Below are 25,590 nucleotides of genomic sequence, written 5' to 3'. Positions count from 1 at the left end.
GGGCAAAAGGCTGATGGAGAAATTGTCCTCCCCACCACGCTATTTTGCACAAATAAAGGCAAATAACATAAATTTGGGACTTGAGAATAATCGGGAAAATGACAGCTGGAGGACTGGCACAGTAAATTGATGCTACTCGAATTTAAAAAACTGTGGAAATGGTGGTGAACGAAGAGGGATATAAATGCTACACATGATGAACACGTTGAAAAAAATCTAACAAACACGGAGAGGAAGAAGCAAGGAAAGAATAAGGTATAAGGAATATAATAAACACACTGATTTTTCTAGTTTTCCGAAATGAGCATGAGAAATTGTTTGGAGCTGATTAAGTGAGCAATGGAGATAAGTATATTTTAGAATATAAAGGGAAACGCTTTAAAGACGATGCCAAAAGTGACACAACCAGGGAAACTGGGTGCCTGGGTGGTGCAGGTGGTTAAACATCTGATTCTCGGTTTTGGCTCAGGTCATGATCACACAGTTCCTGAGTTCAAGCCCCGCATCAGATCAGGCTCTGCACGGACAGTGTGGAGCCTGCTTGCGATTCTGTCTCCCTCTCTTTCTGCCCCTCCTGTGTGCTCGCTCTCTCCCTCACTCTCGCTCTCTGTCTCTCTCTCTCTCTCTCCCTCTCAAAAAACAATAAATAAAAAATAATAATACAACCAAGTAAATTAATATAATATGCATACTCTGTTATTACATAAGACGACTCTTCATTGATTTTAAATCCCCATAAAGCAATCCATAGATTAAGTGTGAGTCCAAAAAAACACTTCATAAAGGAGTATTTTTTTTACCCTAAAAAAAAGAAAATGAATTTTAAGGTCAAAAGGTAAACACGTAAGGGTGAATAGCATGGCGATGAATGGTAATTAGACTTCTTGCATTAAACACATTGTAGTGTATACAAATATTGAATTATTTAAACATTTTTTAACACGTATTTATTTTTGAGAGAGAGAGAGAGACAGAGCGCAAGCAGGGAGGGGCAGAGAGAGAGGGAGACACAGAACCCAAAACTGAGAACCCAAAACTGAGCTGTCAGCACAGAGCCCGATGTGGCACCCAAACTCACCAACTGCGAGATCAGGACCTGGGCCAAATTGAGATCCTGAACCAACTGAGCCACCCAGGTGCCCCATACAAATATTGAATGATTATGGTGAATACCCAAAACTGGCACAATGTTATACACCTCAATACATTTTACCTCAATAAAAACTACTCAGTCATTAAAAAAAATAAGCATGAAAATGTGGGTAACTTACCTAATTTGACATTAAAATATATTACAGGGGTGCCTGGGTGGCTCAGCTGGTTAAACATTCAATTCTTCATTTCAGCTCAAGTCATGATCTCGAGGTTCATAAGCTCAAGCCCCGTGTCGGGCTCTGTGCTGACAGCTCAGAGCCTGGAGCCTGCTTCGGATTCTGTGTCTCCCTCTCTCTCTGCCCCTCCCCAACTCATATGCTCGCTCTCTCGCTCTCTCTCTCTCTCTCTCTCAAAAATAAGTACACGTTAAAAAAATGTTTAATGAGATTAATTTCCAAGGCACAAGTTAAGATGGCTTAGAGTGTTATCTCATGAGATGCTGGGAGGAGCATATTTGACTTGTTAAAGCAAGTTTTAAACTGAACGAGGACAAAGGCCAAAAGAGCAGCTGAAAACCACGCGAGGGGCTGTTAGGTACATTACCAGGCTCGAGATGGCCCAGTAATTCACTCAAGCAGAGCATTCAGCAGTAACTCTGAAAACAGTAACACACAGACAGGAGCTACGAACAGGAAGACTCAGGTAGAAGCGGAACGCGATGAATATGACCGAGACGTCACTGCCAGTGAGTGCAAGGCTTCCGATTGGAACACTCGCATAAGAAGGGAGATGCTGGGGAAGGTTCTCGGATGATAGACACCGGCACTGAAGTTGAGGACACCCAAGATGAAAGGCACTGTGGAAAATATCCCGGCCAAGAAGAGAGGGAAAACAGGGATACGGTTATGAACATTCATTGCAGAGTGCCAGGACAGAGAAAGGAAATCAGACAATGTGCTAAGTGTGAAAAAAAAAAAAAAAAAAAAGATTGAATACATAAACTTTAATTAAAAGAACACGAAATAGGGAGGGGGGCCTGGGTGGCTCAGTCGGTTAAGCGTCTGACTCTCGGTCTCTGCTCAGATCACGATCTCGCAGTTGGTGAGTTCAAGTCCCGCATCCGGCTTCACAATGACAGCACACAGCCTGCTTGGGATTCTCTGTCTCTCCCTGTCTCTCTGGCCCCCTCTCCCACTCACGCTGTCTCTGCCTCTCTCAAAAGTAAATAAATAAACTTTAAACAAATAAAAGAACACAGAACAGGGACACGTAGCAGTGACAGAGAATACCAAAAGTCCAAACAATATCTTTTTTGTCCCCTAAAACCAGAGCATCTGACCACTTCCTTATATGCCAAAAACCTAATCTCCCGGCAAGGAGAGAGAGCAAAAATCGAAGCTACTTCTCTAGGCCACAAAAATGACCAGCAAGAAGGAACTGAATGATAAAGGAGAAGTGTCGAGCACCTGGAGAGAATGTGAGCATCTCATGTTAAGACGTGTGTTAAGATGTGTGATACCTCGTAAAGGGAGCTCAAGGCTGTGCTTCCAGTTCTGCTATTAAAAATGGTCCTGATAAGGAAAGAAAAGGAATAAGCTCGCCAAAAAAAAAAAAAAGTGTCTCTTCTGACAAGCTCAGCCTTTAGAAGAATCGGTACCAGTGATGAAACAGCGTGCATAGCAAATGAATATGAGAAAAGGTAACGTCTCAGTTGGGGTTTTCAAAATTAGTTGAGGATTTGTAAAGAAACAAAAAATAAAGACTAAAGCCAACAACAAAAAAGGGTTTTGGAAACTGTGTGTTGAGCTGGATGAAGAAAAAGGACCACAGGAGGACAACAAAGAGAATGTAAGCCTCGCTTATTACATTTTTTTCTACAACCCTTACTTTTGTTTTTTCTTTAAGCATCAAGAATAACCTTCAGCCAGGAAAGTTAAGGGGGCGGATATGACAAGAAGGAAATGAAGGCCATCACAGGTACAGATGTTTAAAAAGGAGAACTAAGCCTTCAGACCTGGAGAGAGTTCATGCCGAGAGACCATGCAGGTGGTAAACGGAGCAAGACAGAATAGAGACGGGAAGTGAAATTTTTATTAAAAAAAAAAAAAAAAAGAAAGGCGCATTATACAGCTACAGACTGATACTGTTGATCCTAAATAAGATTCAGAGTGTATTATTTAAAAAGGCAATTTATAATATTAGAAATAGAGGGGAGCCTGGGTGGCTCAGTCGGTTAACCATCTGACTTTGACTCAGGTCATGATCTCGCGGTTCGTGGGATGGAGCCCCACATCGGGCTCTGTGCTGACAGCTCAGAGCCTGGAGCCTGCTCCGGATTCTGGGTCTCCCTCCCTCTCTGCCCCTCTCCTGCTCACACTCTGTCTCTCTCTCTCTCTCAAAAATAAACATTAAAAGAAATTATAACAGTAGAAACAGAAATGGTGATTGGCAGTACACGTGGATTGACCAGGAAAAGTCCTAACAGAGTAAATGCAGTTCCTATTTTTTTTTTTTTTGATGGGACAAAAGAAATAAACTAAACTCTTCCCGTGGATTTCTGCAAAGCATGGGTAAGAAGCTGGTGGAGGAGTATCATACATTGGCATGCTTAGAGATTGTGTTATTGGTTCAGTGAACGGATACTGACCTTAAGCGATGATGACAGTCACGTGACACGGCTTTGTGTCCTGGCTCTCTGCAGCCTGACATTTTTATCAACAAAGGCATAGCATAGACGGTTTTGAATTTACCAATGCCATTAAGTGAGGCAAGAGAGCTGTGTGATGTGACAGGATGAGGTGGCAAGTCTTTTTAAAGAGATAGGAATGAGAGCTTCCATCCAAGACAAAATTTGATAAACACCAGACCTTACTCCCGTCTTACAGACCAGACGCACATTCCCTGCATGAGAAATCAAGGTGTTGCTCAGTTTTAAACTGTTATAAGGGGGATGGTGAAAGGTACCTTGCGTTAAGAGCTATTATAAATATTACCGCTGAGCCTCAGAGCCGTGCTGGAAGAAGGCATTATCTCCAGTTGGAGGTGAGGACACCGAAGCAAAGAATTCAAATAACTTGCCACCGTTCTGAGAAGTTCAGTGAAGACGTGAGAATCCTATTAAATGTGTCTGATCTCAAAATTCATGCTCCTTCCTGCTTCAACATCTAACTTCATATGAAAGCCAGATATGTCACTGGCATTGTTTCCAACTCCCATATGCACTGTGGTGCCTCTTAGCATCATCGTAATTCTTGACGCTATTTCCAAATGGCCCTTCCTTTTACAAAGGGAAGATAGGTTCTCTTTTGGTAAGTAGGGACATTCAATTAGATAACAAAATAAGGGGCCAAATCTGTCCAATGTGGACGAGAACAGAGGTTGGCAAACTATGGTCTGCAAGTCAAATCCAGCCCACCTCCTACTTTGATTTGGTCCACGAGCTAACAGTGGTATTTGGTTTTACAAGAGGTTGAAGAAAATCCAAAGAATATTTCGTGACACGTTAAGAATTATATGAAATTCAAATTTCAGTGTCCACAAATAAAGTTTTATTGGAACACAGCCATGCTCATTCATTTACATATTGTCTATGGCTGCTTTCATGTTACAAAGGCAGAGGTGAATAGTTGTGACAGAGACCATATGTGGTATTCTCATGGCTTCACACTGCTGTTCAACACACTACAAATCTCAAAGATGCAGTTATTAATTCAACAGCAGCTCAAGTGCCACACATATTGTCACATAGACATTGTCCTATTTTTTATTACTAATGCATATTAATCATGTAAAAAAAAAGTAGAGTGAACTTTAAGTGTAGCACTTGTAAGGCACAGTGAAATGTGGATTACCTGTTATACAATTATATGGCAAAGCATCGTGTTTATTATGCAATGACACTTTAGCTGTGCGAAAGGAATACAACTTAGTGTGACATTATCAGACTGAGCACTCATCGCAATATCCCCCGGCTCACAGGAGAGCCACGGTCAGAAAAGTTAGAAGACTTAAAACAGAATAGCTCATCACAGTAGAATTCCTTCACGGACACAAAAAATGAGGACAAGGGGTGCAACCAAGCGAAGTTACTTCCCAGGGGCTCACTGTTAGCCAAACAGAGCTGTTTACTGATGGTGGGCTAAGCTTTGTTTGCAGCAGCCGGAAAGTATGTCCAGAGAAAATAAATGTGTTCAACGCTAGCTTTCCAGCAAGAACAGGTGCTCAGAAGCCTCGAAGTCACGGACAGTCAACCAGAAACCAAGGCCAATGATTTCAAGCAGTTGTCCTTAGCTTTGATGAGTCAACAGACATTCTCAACACTGCCCAGTTTTTGTTTACTAGAGAAGTCAATGCTAAGCGTGCAGTGACTCAAGAACTAGCCTTTATGAACAGCCTCTGTGAAGCAACTGTATCAACGAATATTTTTAAGGAACTTGAGAAAACACCCATTCGGTGCAAAATGAAACGGAATCTGCTAAGATGTGTGGCCACAAACGTTTGGCGGTAAAAACGTGTGGAGTGGAAAAGGTATCCTGCACACATTTACAAAGCTTGTAAAACTGTAAAACGTTTAAGGTCCATGTATGTATTTTATATTACTCGTGAGCAGGTGGTCTGTGGAAAATATGTGCGTTTGTCGTGTTATTGAACTAGTATAGACAAGAGTGAATTCAGACTTGTGGTCTCAACCATCATCACTTCCATTAAGTTCTGTCCGAAATACAAACGGAGTATCCTGACTTGCCCAGCGACGCAGCACTGTGATGGCCGTGGTCAAGTTTTACGGTGATGTTTTCCGCTCAGGACCAGGACAAAATTTTCTGAGTGAGCGCCACATTTGCCTATTAGACACGAACCCTGAATTTTGCTTGTGCTGCAGATGTGATCATGTTTCTTAAGAAACTCAACTGAAAGTGACAAGGCAGAATAGCACTTCCATGACACGGACACCGCACGCAGCCAAGTCAATGTGGGGACGGCTAACGTGTAAATGACAAGTGGTGTCAACCTGCTTGACCCAACTTCCCACACGCTGTCACAAGTTCAAAGGGAGCCAAAGGTCCATTCCCACACAAATTTGCAGTGTATCTATTTTCCAAACTCAGCTACAGTTCCAGCCGGACTTTTGGGTCTCAATGTGAGTTCAAAGGATATTCCCGTCTTCAAAAGCCATCTAATTGTAGCACTGAAGAACATTTACTTAGGCTTTAATAGGACGTGATTATACGTGCAAAGGAATGATACACCAAAAGGCAAATGTCAAAAGTGGAATCTAATGGAATGCTATAGATACCTTCCAAATGATAAATCCGCTCAATTAAAATCATACATGTGAGGACTGATAACATTACTTGGTACTATCTACCTGCGTGAAGCCATTTTCAAAGAGGAAATAGGTAAAATCCCATTATGAATCGGTGTCACAGATGAACATTTGCCATGACTTCAAACCCCAATTAAGTGAAATATTATCCCCTCAACATAACCCAGCTCTTATCATTAGTAAACTTGTATCACAAAGAAAAAAAGTGTTCTCAGGTATTAATATATAGTTTGGATTTCATCAATAGAAACATTAGTGGAAATTTGTTTTCTTTCCAGTTACAGGAGTATAGGAGATCCTTTTTTGTCTCTTGGCCCACAAAGCCTGAACTTGACAAAAATGTGCCAACCCTCAGTCTAGAGCAGTGCGGGGGGTGTTTTTACATTTAAATACAATTGTGATATGGTGAACATCCCCGTGAACAACTGCTCTTTGTAGCAAAAGCAGTTTAATATCCCAGCAACACTACTGGATAATACTTCTACACGTAAGTAAGTATATATGTGGTTACGACCCATGTATTCTCACGAAGTAAATTTCCTAAGAAAGTAACAGGCGGCTCTGCCTGAGACGCAGGCAGAGAAGAAACTAGTTCTCCTGAATGTCCGCAGAACTTTATAATTCCACTTATTTTTACTCTTCGTAGAAAAATCAGCTTTTTACTCTATGAATCCAGCTCTAGCACAAACCCTCAAACACGAGGCAAGAACAGAAACATCCCATTTAAGGTACTTACGACCTCTGTTTTTACCTGAGTCTAGAACATTTTTCAAATGCACTCACTCACTACGTGTAACTTCTAGGAACACATTCAGAGTAATAAAAATGTTTTTCTAACTTAAAATCACGAGGGGTGCCTTCCGGCTGCAGTTTTCTTTTTCTCACCAAAACGGTGACGATCTGTGGGTTTTGCCTGCACGGCTTCCGATCACCCTAAACTTCTGGCAACAATGCCCTCAATTCCCTTCGGGTAACACCTCCTTGGACCTCACTTCTCAGTCCAAAGTGTCCTCTGACGGTGGGAAAACAGCATTCCCTTGGCCATAGGACTTGGCTCAGGGGTGGGCCTGCGAACCAATCAAGCAATAAAGGTCAGTCTTAGGATCCTGTCGCAACCGCTCAGAGATGTTGCCCTGTGTTGGCTGAGGTTACCAAGAAAGCGCGAGTCCGAAGCTGCTGGGGGGTCGCTTTACTATCACTCATGGAGAGTCTCCCCGGTGATGAAAACAGCAGAGCAGAGAGCAAACCAAAGAGAGACGGAGAGGGACCGATTCCTGACTCTCCGCCGGGATCAAGTACGTCTGAAGCCAGGGCTCGCACTGGTCTTTTCAGTTACGTGTGAGAACGTCCACCCCCCTGCGTAAGCCACGGGCAATTCACAGGTGCCGGCAGATTCAGCTCACGGGATCGTTCAGACTGAACCCCCATCTGAAATCGGGTTTTTCTACACAGCGCCTTCTGACCACCGGCTCTCTTCTCCAGCTCCTTCTACTGCCTCCGAATGCTGGTGCTTCGTGTGTGCTGCTCTGCCTTATCTTACCTGCAGCATCTTTCGATCAGCCCGGCACCACGAATACCGTTTGGGGAGACTCCTTAAAGCACCAGGCACAAGACAAAACTGTGAGACACTGTCACAGGTCTGTGCTTTCCCTCTGCAGTGACAAAGTCATCCACTTAAAATTGGACGGATGAGGTTTCATTTCTGTGAACACCCGAGTATGACTTCATTTTTAAAAGGGAATAAAACGATTCTGTCTCTTTTCCTTGGTTTATTAGCGGCATTAGTTTTAATTAAGTGCTCTATCAAGTGGCTCAGGGAAGTGTAGAAGGATTTTTCTTGAACTCTCATTAAACAAAGCTCAGATACTCCCTGGTATGTACTTCTTAGGATGGGGCTCCAACAAGGCAAAATCCTAACAGAGATGCAAACCCCTAGAGCCTATCCCTCCCTTCGGCTCTGCATCTCACACAGGCGAAACCAAGTGGAAATCGGGAGATTTTCAATTCCTACCTTACATTCGTACGAGTAGCATCACTATACCCACGATTAGAGGAAGGGGGGAAAAAGCAAGTTTAAAAAAACTACCTTTATTTTTTATTTCTTTTTCAGTTACATACTTTTAAACAGGGATGTGTTTCATTATTCAGACATTCAGGCAATGTTGACTTCATTAGTGTTGACAGAAAAGAAGCATAAAAATGCAAAACATTGTTGGCTTAACCTGAACATACCTGCATCACCTATTACCGACCAGTTTGTGTCGCCAGAAGACTCTCTCCTTGGCGTTAAAATGGAGCACTTAAAAATATTGCTAGAAAGCAAATGTCTGCACACTGGTCTTTGCAGCAAATAAGGGTATTTATACTTTTAAAATATTTTAAGTCCATAATTGGATTAATATACACACCTTCTTATGTATAAGGAGTTCAGATCATATAAACACTGTACAGTCCAAAAACCCTACTGAGAATAAAACTAAATAGGCTTATGATAAGAAATACAGGTATCGCATGTATTTACAAATATCATAGACACACAAATTTGGTCAAATACTGTAAAGAAAGAAGTGGTTTCACATTATAACGGCCAAAACATCCATCTAGGTTGCTCAAGGCAAAACGAAAAGAAAACCTCAGTATGGAACTCCTGTCGTTTGAGACATCATGACAGTATACAGACAGACAGAATGGAAAACTGTTGACCAAACTATACAGCAAATGCCTTCTAGGCTGAGTGTGGGCCTTTCAAATCAAGAACTTGAAACGATCGCAGGATTCAGAGCAACGATGATAAACAATGTCCCGATTTGCGGTATCTGTGTGGGCACCTAATTCAGCAAAAACGATACACGGAACTTGTGGCTACTAAGAAAAATAAATTACGGATACAATCAAATCCCTGTAAATGCAATAAGGAAGTCAAAAAGGTAATTTATTTACTTTCATTACACATTTTAAATGTTACCTTGCGACGAGAAAAATAAATAAGCACGCCTGAAGGCATGCTGCCTGAAGACAAAGGAAGGGCTGCGTGGGAAGAGTAAGTAACAATTTCATAAATGAAAGGTGAGTGTGCGATCTGAAAAACATGATTCTTTTTCTGGCCAGTCGTTTTGTTTTAACTCTGCTTGAAACTTCTGGCTGGCAGAATGTGACCAAATACACCTGTATCTTTATGGCTTCAAACAAAGCACACTTAAAAGAGCAGACTGGGCTTCCTGTTTGTGCAGAACGATTAACTTTGTTCATATGCAGGCACTTCAACAGACTGTGGAGGCAAAGCACCTGACCCATCCTTCCCAAAATAGTTCTCACTCATCAAAATTATACTAAAAGGTAGGAAAATTCCAGAGAACCAGCAAAGTTGAATACAAGAGGCTAATGTGCACAGAGGGCAAGAGAGTGACCCAGTCTTTATTGCTGGGGGTCCTTTCTTTTTTTTTTTTTTTTTTTAATCAAAGAGCAAATAATTAACAAACAGACACCACTGCATGGCACATCGAAGTTTTCTGCTTAAGGGAGAGTGTAATCATTCAGCAGGAGGCTTCCGTGGGATCTCCTCAGACTTCAACCTTACACATCGCGATGAGATTCACATTTATTTCTTCTCCTTAGTGTATTTTAAAAAAAAACAAAAACAAAAACAAAACTCCAACATATTTCATTTCTCAAAGTATTCGCTTCTTGCTGTCTAACATACATTATTATCTGGAAGCATAAAGTTACATTATACAAATATTTTGCTTTTTTTTTTCTTCTTTTAAAAAAAGCGCTTTTGCCACTTCAGCAACACTGAACTTCACAAAGTGGTGCAACAAAAGCAGAGCTCGTATTTACCACGCGACTCGTGATTCCATTTTACCACCTACCATCGGCCGCACCCCGACAGCGTTTTTCCTCAGTACCTCTGGGCAGTGACTGTACCATGATTTCACAGAGAGAATGTTAATATGACTCACGCACAGCCGTACCGTCAGTAATACTGAAATCGATGCAGATGCCACACAAGAAAGGAACGTCCCGTAAAATAACTTCTTTTACATTTTGGGGCAACGGTGTCTTCTCTGTTGCACCATCCACCGGGCGGGGGGGGGGGCGGGGGGGCGGTGGGGGAGGAGGGACATTCCTGTTTGATTATGCTCTTACAGAAGTTATCAAAAACCAGATCAGGTATATAACTGGCTGACACTGAAGATACTGTACTGCTTTTTCTACAACAGGAGGAGAGCTTCTGAAAAATGTCCTTAGAACGGTATTCATCGACACCACCTCATTGGTCCATTCCGTTCATCGACGGGCAAAGCACTCATGTTTCGACAAAACTTTAAAGCTTCCATAAAAGTTAAATTAGAAAAAAATATGAATGTAAGACAACCACAAAATGAAGTATGAAAGTATGTATGACATTTTTGTTTCTACGAGTGAGTCCTCGAAAATGTATGTGGTCACTACGGAGATGATTTTTAATCACAAGACAGCAGATGAACACGTAAGTAACTCCCCATGATCTGTCTGTGTCCAGAGTCATTTGTGGCGCTGTATGGTTTTCCTTTTCCTTCGTTTGAAAAAACAGCAGCACCTGCGGGCGGAGGGAAACACTTCTTTTATTATGAAAGCACTAAAAGGTCGCCAAGGAAAGGCAGAATTTAGCCTATTAATTTCAATGGTCATAGAAAGCAACACGCTAATGCAAGATACACAGTGAACATGCCAAGGAAGCAAACAGATTAGTGAGACTACGGCAGAGTTATCACTAGTTTGTCATCAACGTGCCTTTTAGGAACATAGCAAGACACTCTATGCAACATTAAAAGGAGCCGCTAAATTGAAAAGGCTTTGCACCAAGCCTAACGGAGAAGCCACGGGACTGTGAATCCTCGCTGACCCCACTGCATTCTATTCTGAATACTCATTAACCTCTGGCAATGGCGTGCTTTTATAAAATTCACCTTATGCACTCTCTCCCTTTCTCCCTGATATTTATATCTGATTGTTAAGACCAGGAAGAAAGAGACGGAATGCATAAGGGGAGTCAGAACTAGAGTTAGAATTAGAAAAGGAATAAAAAGGGTTGGCGGGCATTGAGGAGGGCACTTGTGGGGACGAGCACTGGGGGTCGTATGTGAGCGATGAATCACAGGAATCTACCCCCAAAACCAGGAGCACACGGTATGCACTGTAGCCAATCTGACAATAAATTATATTAAATAAATAAATAATGAATAAATAATGAATAAACAGAAAAGGAAAAAAAAAAGAAAACCAATAATGATCCTAAGAGTGAGGATTTTATTTCCAGCAAGAATTAGTTTAGATTCCAAAAGGAAGAAGAGGAATCCCAAATACACTCTTCAACAAACATTTTCCACCACACTTACAAACTGGAAGTGAGAAAATAAAATATGTCAAGACTTGCCTCCTTTAATTCTGTAAGGGTTAAGGTCAAGCTCATCGTAGGCAAATTAAGGTAAAAATTACGCTGAACATTTAAAATAGCACAATTGAGGTGACTCAGTTTTGTAGACTATGAGGGAACAGCATGCTGATTTTTATTCCTAGGTAAAAAACAACTCTAGAGATGACCCCTCACAGGCCTAGTTTTTCCCACAGTAAGTTCTCCTCGTCATGAGAAGACAGCACATGTAACACGTGAAGAACAATGGCGAGGGTGGTACAAAGTCAAAGTTAAACGAGAAACACTGAGTAGCAACTAACAACAACAAAATACACGCATATGTGTACTCGAAAAGCCTGGCATTCCTTCAAATAAAGGTCTGGCTGTTTTCCTCTGCCACACGGAACACAAAGTCCACCTATCAGAATACCAAGGGGACAGGCAACGCATATAGAGGCTTCCATTTTTCCACTGAAGTCCAATGTGTGTGCGTAGACAAATATGTCAGTCCTATTTTGTAATTAAAGAAATATTTATATGCATGGTGATTCAATTAACACAATACTGCCAATTCAAAGCCGGAACACAATGTGACCTTATAAAGATGTTCCTGTAATCCTTAGCAGCCCGCCTGCATAAAAGGATAGTCCACGAATGGCTTCAAGCTAAGCATAACGGAGACCATATAACTTCAAGTGTCCTATCCAGCAAAATATGGTGGAAGATGAAATAATTCCCGGATATCTTTTCTATCTTTCTGCGAAAGAAATGTAAACAGGAACCCATACTGTCTGGCTAAATTACATAATTGCTCCACCCACATTATCGTTGGTCAAAAATAATTTCAGACCATTTATCGAGATTTACGGCATGACTATGAAATCACTATGGGGCATTCAAAACCAAATTACACGATTGTGTTTTTTTAACCCCACTCAAACCGCACATAGTGATTAGACCGTGGAGCGTGAATAATTCAAAACTATATATATCAGTGGGTAAAGATTCAACTAGAAATATGTGCAGCTATCAATCTTTATGAATTTTACTCTGAGGTGACCACCAGAGGAACCAGAGAGAAATTACCCCATCAACGGTCTTGAAAAGAGCTACCTCTAGAAAAGAAGGCTCTAGGTACAATGGATTTTTCCTGGATTTATAAAAATGTCTTGTAACTATCAGCTACCTAAATACTTTCTCAAATGGGTGTTATACATATACATTTTCTCAAATAAAAAAGTGAAAAAAAAGTTATTTAAGTCAAAGTGTTAGAGATGAAAACCATTAGTCAAAAAAAAAGATATTTTAATAAAGGACTTAGAAAAGAGTCATAAAATGTTCATCTTGTAAAAAAAAATTTTTTTTAATTGATAGTGAGAAGAGACCAAAGACTTAGAATATTAAATTTAAGAACATGATCACATTTCAATAGATATTTATTATTTAGTATAAAGTTCTGATAATGTTCACTGTTCTTAAATACTGTCATTTGTCTTTTCAAATGCCAAACTACAATCTTTTAAAAGTTTTCTGCTGAAAAGGTGTTCTAAGAAGTGTTTAAAAATTGTTTTAAACGAGCCTTTTGGTGCAGGGAATTTAAAGCAATACATATTTTGACCAACAAGTTCCATATTTCTCACACTTCTATTATTAGCAATTCACCATGTCTGACTTGTTTTCCTAGTGACATTAATCTTCTTTCTAATTCACCAGACAGCTAAGTTCTTCCTATTTCTTAGGTAATCTTTCCTTCAATTATGTATTATTTAACACAGAAAACCAGCCCAAGCATTCACTTGAGCCTAAATAAAATTTTCAAATGAATCATAACTGTAGAGACCTTTTAAATTAAAAAGCAATCTTAAAAAGACATCTATTTTTAAAAAATAAATCCCACCAGTAAAGAGCACACCGTTGAAACAAGACTTGCCAGGGAAGCTGGCATGCTATTTAACTCACTACCACCAGAGGGCAGCATTGCTGCATGCAATATGAATGCATCCACATAGACCAGATGCTCTAGAAGTAGAATTACAGTTGTAGAAGTTGAGAAGAAAACTGATGCTTAACCTGTGGCTGGTTTCTTAAAGCTCATTACCAAAACGGATGATTTACAGTCTTAGTGATTAAGAAAGTGGGTCTCGTGTCAATTCCCTTCAATCTAAAACAGCGCTGCTCCCACGTGGCCACTCTGTCACGTGACCATTTTACGTTGCTTCCCCCACCCCCCCCCCGCCCCCTCCCCCGCCCTCAGGACTCATCTGAATTTATCTTATTTATTTTCTTATTATCTTACACTGAATGTAAGCTTCTTAAGGGGTTACTCACAGATACGCCCCACAAATGGGCACAAAAATCCCCCCAAAATCTTTATCGAATAAAAAGTGGAGGACTTGCCTCAGAGATGCAACTCCTAGCCTAAGAACCGAGTCAAAATTCCAAAGCATGTTCTAAAGCGAGAGTTCTTACCTGGGGCCCACAAGCCCTAGTGAAATCTCACTGAATGCAGACTTTGGTGCCTGTGGAAGCTTTTCTGGGGAAAAGCGGTTTGCGCCAGATTCTTCAAGGAGACTAATCCCAAGTGGCACCGCTCTGTCTGCATGGCACCTGCCAGGTCCCCCCTCCAGCTTCTCCACCTCCAGTGAGTCCTTGGACCAGAATCTATGAGCTGAGGGCTGGAGACACTGAGTGGCCACCAAGGCATCAATTTATATGAGTGCAGGCAAATGTGTAAAAAGAGGCCATGTGATTTTAACCCTTGGTACAGCTGAAAGAGGAAAAAAGTTATTGCTAACAGTAACTGCAAATAACAGCCAATACTGCAGGAATGTGCACATACACAAGTTCTCACAGATGCGGGGAGCGAGCTCTTTTGGTCACTAAATTCAAGTAGCTGGCCTTAGAAAATTAGCCACACCCTTACATTTTTTAAGTCCATTTTTTGTCCAGGCTGCTCAGGGGCTCTATTTTCTTATGTTATTAGTCTACACCTCATTTGCAGTCTCTTCAGATCTCCACTCTTGACAACCCTGGGGAAATGGATTAAGCTTACCAGACATTTAAATCATGTTCTTGTCAATGCTTCTTTTTTTCTTGGCTCTTTCTTGGTTATGCCTATGTGGTTCCAGCAAGCTAATATGCTCTCCCAGGTCAGGCTCATGCTTCTCACATGATTCCATAGCTAGCCTAAAAGCGTTGAAGCCACACCTCTACTCTTAAATTCTTTGGAAATAAATGGTAAATGCTGCTTCCGATGAACTTGAGGGTTGTCGCTATAAATACTGTTTAGGTAGTAAACGGGAAATCATAATGGATCAAAGTCCTCAACTATGAGGAAAACACAAGGGACAAGGCATTGCTTGGGACATTATACCGCCAATTCCCCTTTATTCAATGCCTTTTTGCTTCCTCTAGGATGTGACTGTCTTCCGAGATTCACATCATATCCTTTCTTCTCACATCTACCCAGAAAATGACCCATGTTGCTCTGTCTGGATCTGAAGTTCCTACCTGTCCCTTCAGCAGTAACTCACTGTCTCCACCTTTGGTTGCGAGACTGTGTTGTACCTGCTGGACCCGTCCCACTTAGGACTCTGGAGCCTAGGCTCTCCTTATCGGGGTCGATGAGTATACACGTATCTTTAATTCCTTGACAAAAGATTTTCTCCCTTCAGATCTATAAATGAAACGTACTTTCATATATCTGGATCCCTTATGGAAAACATGCGAACTGACCAGTTAAGCAAGAAGAGTTTAGACAGAAGCCCATGTCCATCCACAAAACCACGCTAACTGGGAACCACGGATCTATCCTCAGTTTCAACTTCTTCCTCTCCATCCACGGGCAATCGGTCCCTCAAGTCTGAAATGACTTTCAAAGTTGGGCCATCCTCTCGTGCCAGCTTACTCCAGAACCTGTGGCCTCCACCACTGCTAAGAGCTTCTTAACACACATCCAGCCTAAGTCTCTTCTTCTCCCCAGTGTATCATCCAAACTTGTCTCCTAGAGATGACCTTGCCCTTTGCCTTTACTATCTCACCCATGGTTCTCCACGGTCTAGATGTTAAGCCCACACAGCTCTTACAATGGGGTTCTAATCTATTTCCACTCCCCTCTTGGTCTCACCTTGCATCAAGCTTCCTGTCCAGGCAGCCCATACGACACAAGGGAGGGAAGGAGGGAGGGCGGATGGATTTTATAGAATGTAATGAGCCCCAGGAAATGACATAAGCCTCAAAAGTGCTGCCCAACTAAATGCCTCAAGGCTCGATCTGATGGTACCATTTCTTGGCTTAAAACCCACAGCTTGCTCTTCTGTCTTGAGAACCGATCACGTCGTTTTTTTTTTTTTTTTTTTTTTTTTTTTTACTTGCCTACAAAAGTCCTTTGCGATGAGGCACTTAGACGACTTCCCACTGTGATGCGTTCACACACTCTGTACGTGCCTGGGTTTACTCCTCTCACCTGCCTCATTCTTTCCTCGCTCCCGTGCTGCTCGGCCACTTCTCCCTGTCTCCTGCATCCAACTCCTTTGCCAAATCTACTCATCTTCGAGAACCGGGACCCATGTGCCCTTACCCAGGAAGATGTCTCTGATCTCTCAGCTGGAAGTGCACACTCCAGTCTCTTCAATCCAGTAACACCATATCCTAGAGGCCAATCCTGGAATACCTTGTATCAGGCCAATGATTCTCAATCCTGGTTGCTCCTTAGAATCAGCTTCCAAGCATTTTAAAAGTACTGCCAACCGGACCCCCACCACAGACCAATGAAATCGGAAACTGATAGCACAGCCTGAGGGCTGGCCTATTCTGCCAACTCCCCAGATGCTTGTGATTCAAAGCCAGGACTGAGGACTACCACTTGACAGTTACTGGGTACTTGCTATCTTTTCTAAGGGAACAGCAGGGCCTTGACTTCTCCTCCTCATCGTGACATTACCAGATATGCAGTAACTGTTCGGCAAATGTTGCAAAAGGGAAAGACAGTAAAGGAGATGAAAAAAGACAATGGCATAATACTTAAAAAGTCAGTAACTAAACCAGAAGAAGCCTTGTGTTCCTAAATTCCTGGAGGGAAAGATAAGGGTGCTACCATTTGTATCACCGAACTTGAAAAACAAACAAAAAACTCTCTGATACAGTGAAGAAAGTGAAATCTCATCACTAACGAAGGAGCCATTTAATGTGCTGGACAACAGTGTAATTTCCATCATTGGGAAATCACGTATCGAACCTCGAGACTCGAAAATATCCAGAGGCACTGGGTGGCTCAGTCGGTTGAGCGTCTGACTCCTGATTTCGGCTCAGGTCATGATCTCACCGTTTGTGAGTTCGAGCCCCAAGTTGGCTTCCACACTAACAGTGCAGAGCCCGCTTCAGATTCTCTCTCTCTCTCCTTCTCTCTCTGCCCCTCCCCTGTTCTCTCTCTCTCTCTCTCTCTCAAAATAAATACTCAAAAATAAATAAAATGCCCAATGTAAAATAAATTATAATCAATAGGGTGGGGTGAGGGCGATCTCTGTCAGTCACAGAGAAGAAGAAAGAGGGGAAGCTGGAAACGCAGTGTGGAAGAGAATTCTCGACAGGTGATGCAATTTAGGAAAAAACACACTCACGTGTCTTCACTACAGACTAAGAAGGTATGAATGTAACAGTCACCCTGATTAAAGGGAAACCAATGCGAGGTGTTGAAAGAGTTTTTAGCCAGTGACGAGGCAGGGAAGTTCAGAGGATTTCTGTAGCCCGTCTGCAGGAAGGCTTTACTGAAATCATGGGTTGCTATCCATTTTTTTTTTTAAATAACTGCTTTATTAAGATACAACTCAAATCTCATACAGCTCACCCTTTTAAAGCGTACAATTCAGTGGTTTCTAATATATTCAAAGAGCCCTGCGTCCGTCACCACAATCAAACCTGAAAACATTTTCACTGCCCTCAAAAGAAACCGCATAGCCTCACCTATCAGCAGTCACTCCCACCCCCTCTCCCCTGCCCTGGGCAATGACTGGATTCCTCTCTTGATTGACCTATCTGGACATTTCACAAAAATGGAATCCTGGGGTATTTTTTGTGCCTGGCTTCTTTCACTTAGCATCACGTGCCTGATTTCGGTGTCGTACGTGGCCAGCAAACAATGGTCAGTCCATTGTATGGATACACCACATTATGTAATTGCAATTATCTAGTAACAACTCATCATCCTGTCTTAGGCACTGGGGATCTGAAGATGAAAAAGGTCTTGCTTTCAAGAAATTCAAGAAGTTTCAAGAAGCTGGAGAGAGGTCAAGAGAACAATATACCGACAGCAGACTGAAAGAACCCACAGAATAGTGTTCAAAATGGAGAATGGGGCTGGCCAGGATGAGCAGAGGCCAGACTAGGAGGGGGATGAAGGGCCTGGGGCCAACCATGCCAAGGAACCTGGACTCAAATCTCCAGGCAACGGAGGACCCTTCCTTCAGGAAGAACCTTCCCACAACACTTGCTTTTTTTCTCATCTTCTAACACCTACAGATAGAAACGCAAACCTACAACATATACACCCACACCCATCCCAGCGAAATAAATCACCATGCCATTCTTCCAAGCCACCTCCAGAAAGCGTGCTCTGATCACCCTGGCAGTAAGTAAGCCTTTTCTTTGTAAGCCCTTACAGGTTTTTTATACCTTTTCATGGTAGTTATCATGTACAAATTACGTATGCATGCGGATACACTGCAATCCCCCCTGCTGGTGTGCAATCGACTTAAGGGCAAGGAGTTTCAGATATTCTAAAATCCAAGCAGTGTAACTGGTGATTAAATAAACCGGGAAAAGGTCATCGATTTGGCTAAAAGCAGGTGTCTGGCACGACGTGTGCACAGAACGGCCAGTCTCAGTGAAGAGGGTGGGTATGGAAGTGAAAATATGAGACACTGATGGAAGAAGCACACAGCTGAGAACACAGAGATGGGGAAGGTCACTGGCAGCCGGAAGCGGAGGAATAAATAGGGTGGGGATAGTTACGGAGCCCCCTCCACGCACCAGACAAACAAGCGGTGCTTTATCCCCATTCGTTTCCTCAACAGCCTACGAAGGAGGTATTCATAGGCTCGTTCTGCAGAACAAGAAGTACACTTCAAGAAGGTAACTGTGACACAAGCAGGGTTCTACAGCCTGTGCTTGCCTGCACAGGACACGTGCTCCCCACCGTGACACATTGCCACCCTACTTTTGTAAGTGAGCTTACGTCTGCACAAACATCAACTGCGGTTTTTATTCTTGAGGTAAAAGTGCCCAAGTATGTAGCTAATTATACCCTCAAATCCACTAAAATAAGTCAGACTGTCAATAAGGGCCATAGTCACAAGTGATAAAAATGGATACTTGATCACTACACTACGGCTCTTGAAAAAGAAATATTCACAAAAGAAGTTTCCTGATCTTGCAGCCAGCAAATAAGCATTGTTCTGAAATTTATGTAAGGTTCCTCTCGGATATGAAAAGAATGTTCCAAAATTTACTAATCTAAGGAACTTTCTTTATTTACCCCCAGGTGGACTCAAAATTTGTCCTGAAAACTAAGAGGAACATATTTAAAAATTTCTTTTTAATGTTTAATATTTTTGTGTGAGAGAGAGACAGCGTGCACACACGTAAGCAACGGAGGGGCAGAGAGAGCGGGAGACACAGAACTTGAAGCAGGCTCCAGGCTCCGAGCTGTCAGCACAGAGCCCAAGGCGAGGTTCAAACTCACAAAACTTGAGATCATGATCTGAGCCAAAGTCGGACACTTAACCGACTGAGCCACTCAGGTGCCCCAAGATCTTTTTTTTTTTTTTTCAATTTATTTATCTATTTTGAGAGAGACAGACACGGCGTGAGTGGGGGGAGGGACAGAGACAGGGGGAGAGAGGGAGAATCCCAAGCAGTCTCCCCACTGCCAGCGCAGAGTCCAACGTGGGGCTTGAACCCATAAAGCCGTGATATCTTGACCTGGGCAGAAACCAAGAGTCAAAGAGTTAACCGAATAAGCCACCCAGGTGCCCTAAGAGGAGCATTCTATTTACTTTAAAAAAAAATTTTTTTAATGCTTTTATTTATTTTTGAGAGAGGGAGAGAGGGAGAGAGAGTGAGTATAAGCAGGGGAGGGGCAGAGAATCCGAAGCAGGCTCCAGGCTCTGAGCTGTCAGCACAGAGCCCGACATGGGGCTCGAACCCATGAACCACGAGACTATGACCTGAGCCAAAACCAAGAGTCGGATGCTTAATGGACTAAGCCACACAGGTGCCCTAAGAGGAACATTTTAAACATGGCATTAGGACTAGAAAAAAGAAAAAAGCAGAGGATAGTTTAAATTCAACATTAATTCAACTAACAGAATTTTTTTTTCATAATATCTGCATGTAGCAGGAAGTATTTAGATGAGGACTTCCCTAACACTCTCTCTCTAGAGTTAATCATGAAATGTATCAGTGTATTCCATGTATATTCAATGGCAACACAATTAGTAAATGACATATGGTTTTAGTGACACTACAGGGGTGAGGGTGGGGGATCTGCTACGGGAATTAAAAATTACAAACAGGAAAAGAGAGAGCTTAAAACTCAAACTTCCTTCTGTTTAAACAGCAAATAAAGCCTCTGTGTTACAAAACAAATGCACAAGCACAAGCAGAGTGGGTGTTATCAACTACTCAATTAAAAAGTGCCCCCAAGTCTATGTCACTTAAAGCAAAAAAAAAAAAAAAAAAAAAAAAGTTGCAGCAGGCAAAAGAGCTCCTCAAACAATTATTTCTTGCTTTTCAGACCTCAAATAAATGACACCAAATGTTTTTGAACAACTTTTACCAATTATAATTTCTATGTTGAAAGGTATGTTTTTTAAAAAAGCAAAAATCTTTGAAATGACAGTCAAGGGAGCTATTTCTGCCTGCCTACACTTGCAAACTCACCACATGTTCAACACTTTCTGGCAGCTATACACAAAAAAAAAAAAAAGAAAAGAAAGAAAGAAAGAAAAAGAAAAAGAAAAAAAATACAAGGAAAAAAGAGAGAGAAAGGGAGGGAGAGGGAGTGGGGGGGGAGGGAGAGAGAGAGAGAGAGAGAGAGAGAGAGAGAGAGATCATCAGAAGTAGCCCACATTGAAAACATCACATTGTTTTTCATGCTTAATTTTTTTCCAAGCAGCTTTATCATTTACATTCATAGAAGAACTATTGTGAAACTAACATGAACACATGCAGCATACTATAAAATTAATATTCTTATGCTTACAGAAAAAAACGAGCATCTATCCTATGGAAATAATTTTCATGCATCAACGCTCCTAAAAATAAAATGCTAAAAACAGGCTGTTAATTCTAAGTAAGAAATTGAGCACAGTTCCTAAATAATTATTTTTGTATTGTAAAACTTATTTACTGAAATAGCACTAGTTTCAACTTAGTGGTTAAAATAACTACAAATATCACTTGTTTTGCATGCACCTATTCCCTTAAAAAAAGTCTCCAGGAATACTTGTATATGACTATAATTCTCAAACATGCATAGTTTAAGAACAAAGAAGGAAAACAAATCCGTACTTGGTTTCATCCATCACTTCTACTTCCGTAGGGGCTGTGATGGGTGCATTTGAACGTCCTGCGGTGGGGTCATCTGTGTTTAACTCTCCATTTGTCGAACTTACAACCTGCCGAAAAGAAAAAAAAAATTACATATACACAAAGTAACAGATTATACAATGATAAAAATTAAGATTAAAGTATGCAAATTAGAAAGTTAATACGAAGAACACAAAACAATTAGTATGTAGTTGAGTTGTTCATAACTGAATAAAGTAACAGGTCTAATACTGTATGAAAAATCAAGGCTATCCAATATTGGCTATTCCAACTAACTCCCTTTTCATCTTGACATTTCTGTCTTGTCTCTTTGCCTCTATTTTTAAGGCTAATTCCTGTGCTCCAGTCCCATCAGTTCCCCCAGGTGTGCCCATCTCCCTAGGCACCTGGCTACGGCATTAACTGGTCCCTTTGTGAACATCCATACAGCTCCTTCCGACAGACCTTGTGCTTCTGTCTGCACCCCCTGCTTGGGTCTCCCTCGCCTCCTGCCGACTCCTTCACCTGGCTGGTCAGGCCCCTGATCCAGGAGTCACTGTGATTCCACTCTCAGACTGAAACCCTACATTTCATCCATCAGCGAGGCCTGTTAAATCCTCCCCCAAAACACAGCCCCAGACGAATCAGTTCTGGCCACCTCTATTACCACCAGGGCTGTGGTTCAGGCCACCTCAATGATCTCTTGTGGATATGAGAGCAACAACCTATTAACTAGTCCTGCTTTCACCTGTCCCTACCCTCCATTAATGGACGGGCCACATGACAACCGGAGCGCTCATTTTAAGATGGAAATCAGATCACATATAATTATCTGCTTGAATCTTTTCAAGGGTCAACCTCCCGTTTCACTTAAAATAAAGATCCATATTCTTTACCCCAATTTACAAAGCGCCACGTCTGAACCCTGCCTACCCCTTGACCTCCTATTACCTTTTCCTTTGTTCACTAGCCTCCATCCAGTATGTCAAACTTATTCCTGCCTTAAGGCTTTGGTATCATCTCAATGCCTGAACTCTCTTCCTGCTCAATGGCCATTCTCCTATCTTTCAGATTCTCAGAGAACATTTCTAAAGCAGGCCTTTTCCGTCACACAATCTAAGACTTCCATTCAGACACACTATGTCACGTTATACTCTACTGCTAACTCTTTGTATAGCATTTACTCAGAGGTGATCCTCTGATTATGTGGACTGACACCCACTCCCACCTCCTCCTGCTCCATGACAGCAAGAATTTTGTACTGCTCCCTTCTATATCTACCCGCTACACCTGGCACAGAATAAGAAGTCAATACATATTTGTTGAAATAAATGAATGAATGCATGCAAGGATGAGTGAAATCCTGAAACAAAATAAAAATCATGGCAAAACACCCACATTCTCCCCAATCCTCTTGGTCGTACAAAGTCATCTTACTATCCTATTTCTTGCTTTCCCCTAAACTTCTTCAAAACAACAGTCTTAACACTTTCATCTGCCATTCGCTCATTCCTTAACTTCCTACAATCTGTACTCTGTCCCTACATCAGATTTCTATTAAGATTGCTCTTAAAGGTTACCGATTCCTAGAAAATAGATTCAGTTGCTCTTTGCTCGGTCCGCATTTTCCTGTACATTTCTGTATCACTTAGCACCAGTTGGTACTTTAGAGTAAGATGGGTCTAGAAACAAAAGTTAGCTCTAACAGCTGTGCAACCCAGGAAAGATATGTCATCGTGCTGAACTTCAGTGTGCTCAACTATGAAATGGGAAACAGGAATACCTATTTAACAAGACTGATACGGGGATGAAACGGAATCGCTATGTAAACCGCAGTGGCAGGCATGTAATACGAGCTCCATGAATGGCGGCCACCACTACTCTGCCAGTGTTGCCTGCATTCGTGGCTTCAGCCACAACCCCTACGTAAAGCACCTGCTGAGCCAACCACTGACCCACACACTCACTCGGACCAAGTTCGGTACCTCAAACTCAGTACTTCCAGAATCGAACCTCTCATACTCCCTCTTAAATGTGCTTCTCTTCCTGTATCTACGGTTCCAATTTCCAGTAACCCCTACCATCTTCCCAGACTGGACTCCAGGCTCAAAACCGAAGAATCAGGCTGCTGCTTCCCCCACCTGACCTCGTCGTAAGAAAAATAATGTTAACGTATCATGGGCCTGGACACCACATTGACAGCTGGCTACTGGGTCCATTTACAGAGCCCCCATTTTACTGAAACTTCACTAGGTCACATGTTCTTAATAAGAGGTCACGACATGCCAGGAAAAGCAACTATGCGTCAACCTACAAATCTAGATTAACGCAGGAATCATGGAGGCTGAGATTCCTATATCCTATGTGGACCTACTACCTACAAATGAACACTACATTTGTGGCCACGGCTGAAAACCGTGGCCAACCCAAGGAGAGAAACACTCCCATTTGTTTCTAAGTCTGCCCCTCTGTTGAGACACCAGCTTCCTCCTTCCTGGCATTCTACTGAGTTCCAAGGCAATTTTTTCTCTTTATTTCTCCCTCTTTCTGAAAACACGTAACAGTCGCTATTTGCTCTAATTATCAAACGTAATTAAGCTCTTTATTCTTAATTTTTACAACGTCAGAGTTCCTACACTGAATTACAAAGGAGAGCAGGATTCTTATCTTACACTCTTGTACTCGCCACTACCTGTAATTTTCAGGATGCTTTGCATACAGAAGATAAACAGTTCACTGAACAATTTCCACTGCTCTTCTCTCCACGTAATAGTCACAGGTTTCTCTTCCTTCTCTGTGTTCCAGAGCCCTAGACACTTGGACGGGTCCCGTCTCAACCTACAGGCAGCTCCTCGAACATGTCTTCCCTTACTTTAAGTGGCATAATTGAAAATTTACACCTCACGTATTCTAAATTTCCAGCAAGAGCAACCGTAAGAGCATGCTGACTATATAATCCGACTTACTTCAGTTCACACACAGTCATACCTGACTCTAATTAGCTTTATTCTACTGAAATGTTTCCAATCTCATTCCACGTGGTCAACCAGAACCAGACCAGAAGGAAATAACATCTTCCATTATGTCCTTCTTTAATGTAATTTTTCTTTGCTTTCCCAGATTCCCTAACTCTCTAAGTAGAAGCTAACATCCCAGGCTAAGAAGAGAAGCAACATGGTAACAGAGTTCTCCTATAAAAGCAGCCTACTTAATACCGGTGACATAAGAGTATGTCAGGGCAGTAAAATTGCTTTCACTTAAGAAAACTAAGGTCTTTTTGCAAAGGGGGATTTTACAAAAAAACAAAACACCACAAAAAAAACCCCAAAGACATAGTATTATAAATGCTAGGTCATTATATTCCTGGAGACCTAAATCGATCACATATACACAAATGATTTTTATCAACCAAATTCTAAAGAATGATTTCATTTATGTGACATTTCTAGAATTATAACTTGAACTAGAACCTACAAGTCCACGAAATATGAGCGTCCAATGGCTGATTTTTTGTAACAAAAGTGTATCTAAGATGACAGCTGCTTTCAAGTCTGACATTTGAAAAAATAACTCAGGTGTTTTACAGGGTGTTTTGTTCTTGCTGTTCTTAAAGGAATGTTCTCTGATAGTCTCACGGTGATAAGAAACTCAGTCTAATTTCTATTTTAAGAGGTTACAGAAAAATAAAAGAAATAACAAGGCAACCAGATGAAGCGGAGTTTAAGGGGAGAGAATGTGGAAACAGCCTGCAGCTAAGTGTGGGAGATAACTGATGGTTCACTTAAGGGCTGCCCACTATACCTGATTCCAAAAGAAGTCCTTCTCATAGACTTTTGAGTACAAAGACAACACACGCTACCTTTGTCATCAATGACTTTAGAAGGCCAATTAATTTACTTTCCAAATCCAGTGACTTCATACAAACGAGTTATACTACCTACCACCTTCCTAATTTCTATCTGAGTTATGGTAAGCATGCTGCCAGGTGCATAGTACAGGCTCTCTGTCTTCATTAACCAGATCTCCATCCAGCCAGTAAATCTACTAGAAATATTGAAATGTTATATATCTCACTTACGCCCTAAGCTTTTTCTAAAAGTCATCTGTAAGAAGGCACACTAAGAAATGAAGACATAGTTTAGAACAATTTCCAAAGAGATCACTGGACCCTGGTCAGGGTTCACACCTACCA

The 25,590-nt window shown here is 41.7% G+C and overlaps 1 protein-coding gene across 6 annotated transcripts in view; it reads right to left on the bottom strand.

The window, feature by feature from the left end:
• Positions 1 to 10,516: 10,516 nt before the first annotated feature.
• Positions 10,517 to 25,590, bottom strand: part of CSNK1G3 (casein kinase 1 gamma 3) — a 103,123-nt gene continuing 88,049 nt past the window's right edge. For 5 of the 6 annotated variants that reach the window (XM_042982865.1, XM_042982874.1, XM_042982890.1 and 2 more), the window contains 3 exons: positions 21,381 to 21,487; positions 20,751 to 20,774; positions 10,517 to 10,997 (listed from right to left, as the gene is read on the bottom strand). In XM_042982865.1, the coding sequence (XP_042838799.1) occupies positions 10,943 to 10,997; positions 20,751 to 20,774; positions 21,381 to 21,487 (186 nt within the window). In that variant the 3' untranslated portion in view covers positions 10,517 to 10,942. The remainder of the gene's footprint in view (positions 10,998 to 20,750; positions 20,775 to 21,380; positions 21,488 to 25,590) is intronic. The other variant, XM_042982881.1, reaches the window with a different exon arrangement.

Source organism: Panthera tigris, chromosome A1 (assembly GCF_018350195.1).
Source record: "Panthera tigris isolate Pti1 chromosome A1, P.tigris_Pti1_mat1.1, whole genome shotgun sequence".
NCBI classification, from domain to species: domain Eukaryota; kingdom Metazoa; phylum Chordata; class Mammalia; order Carnivora; family Felidae; genus Panthera; species Panthera tigris.
Note: the sequence above shows the minus strand (reverse complement) of the source record. Positions and strands in the feature narration are given on the sequence as shown.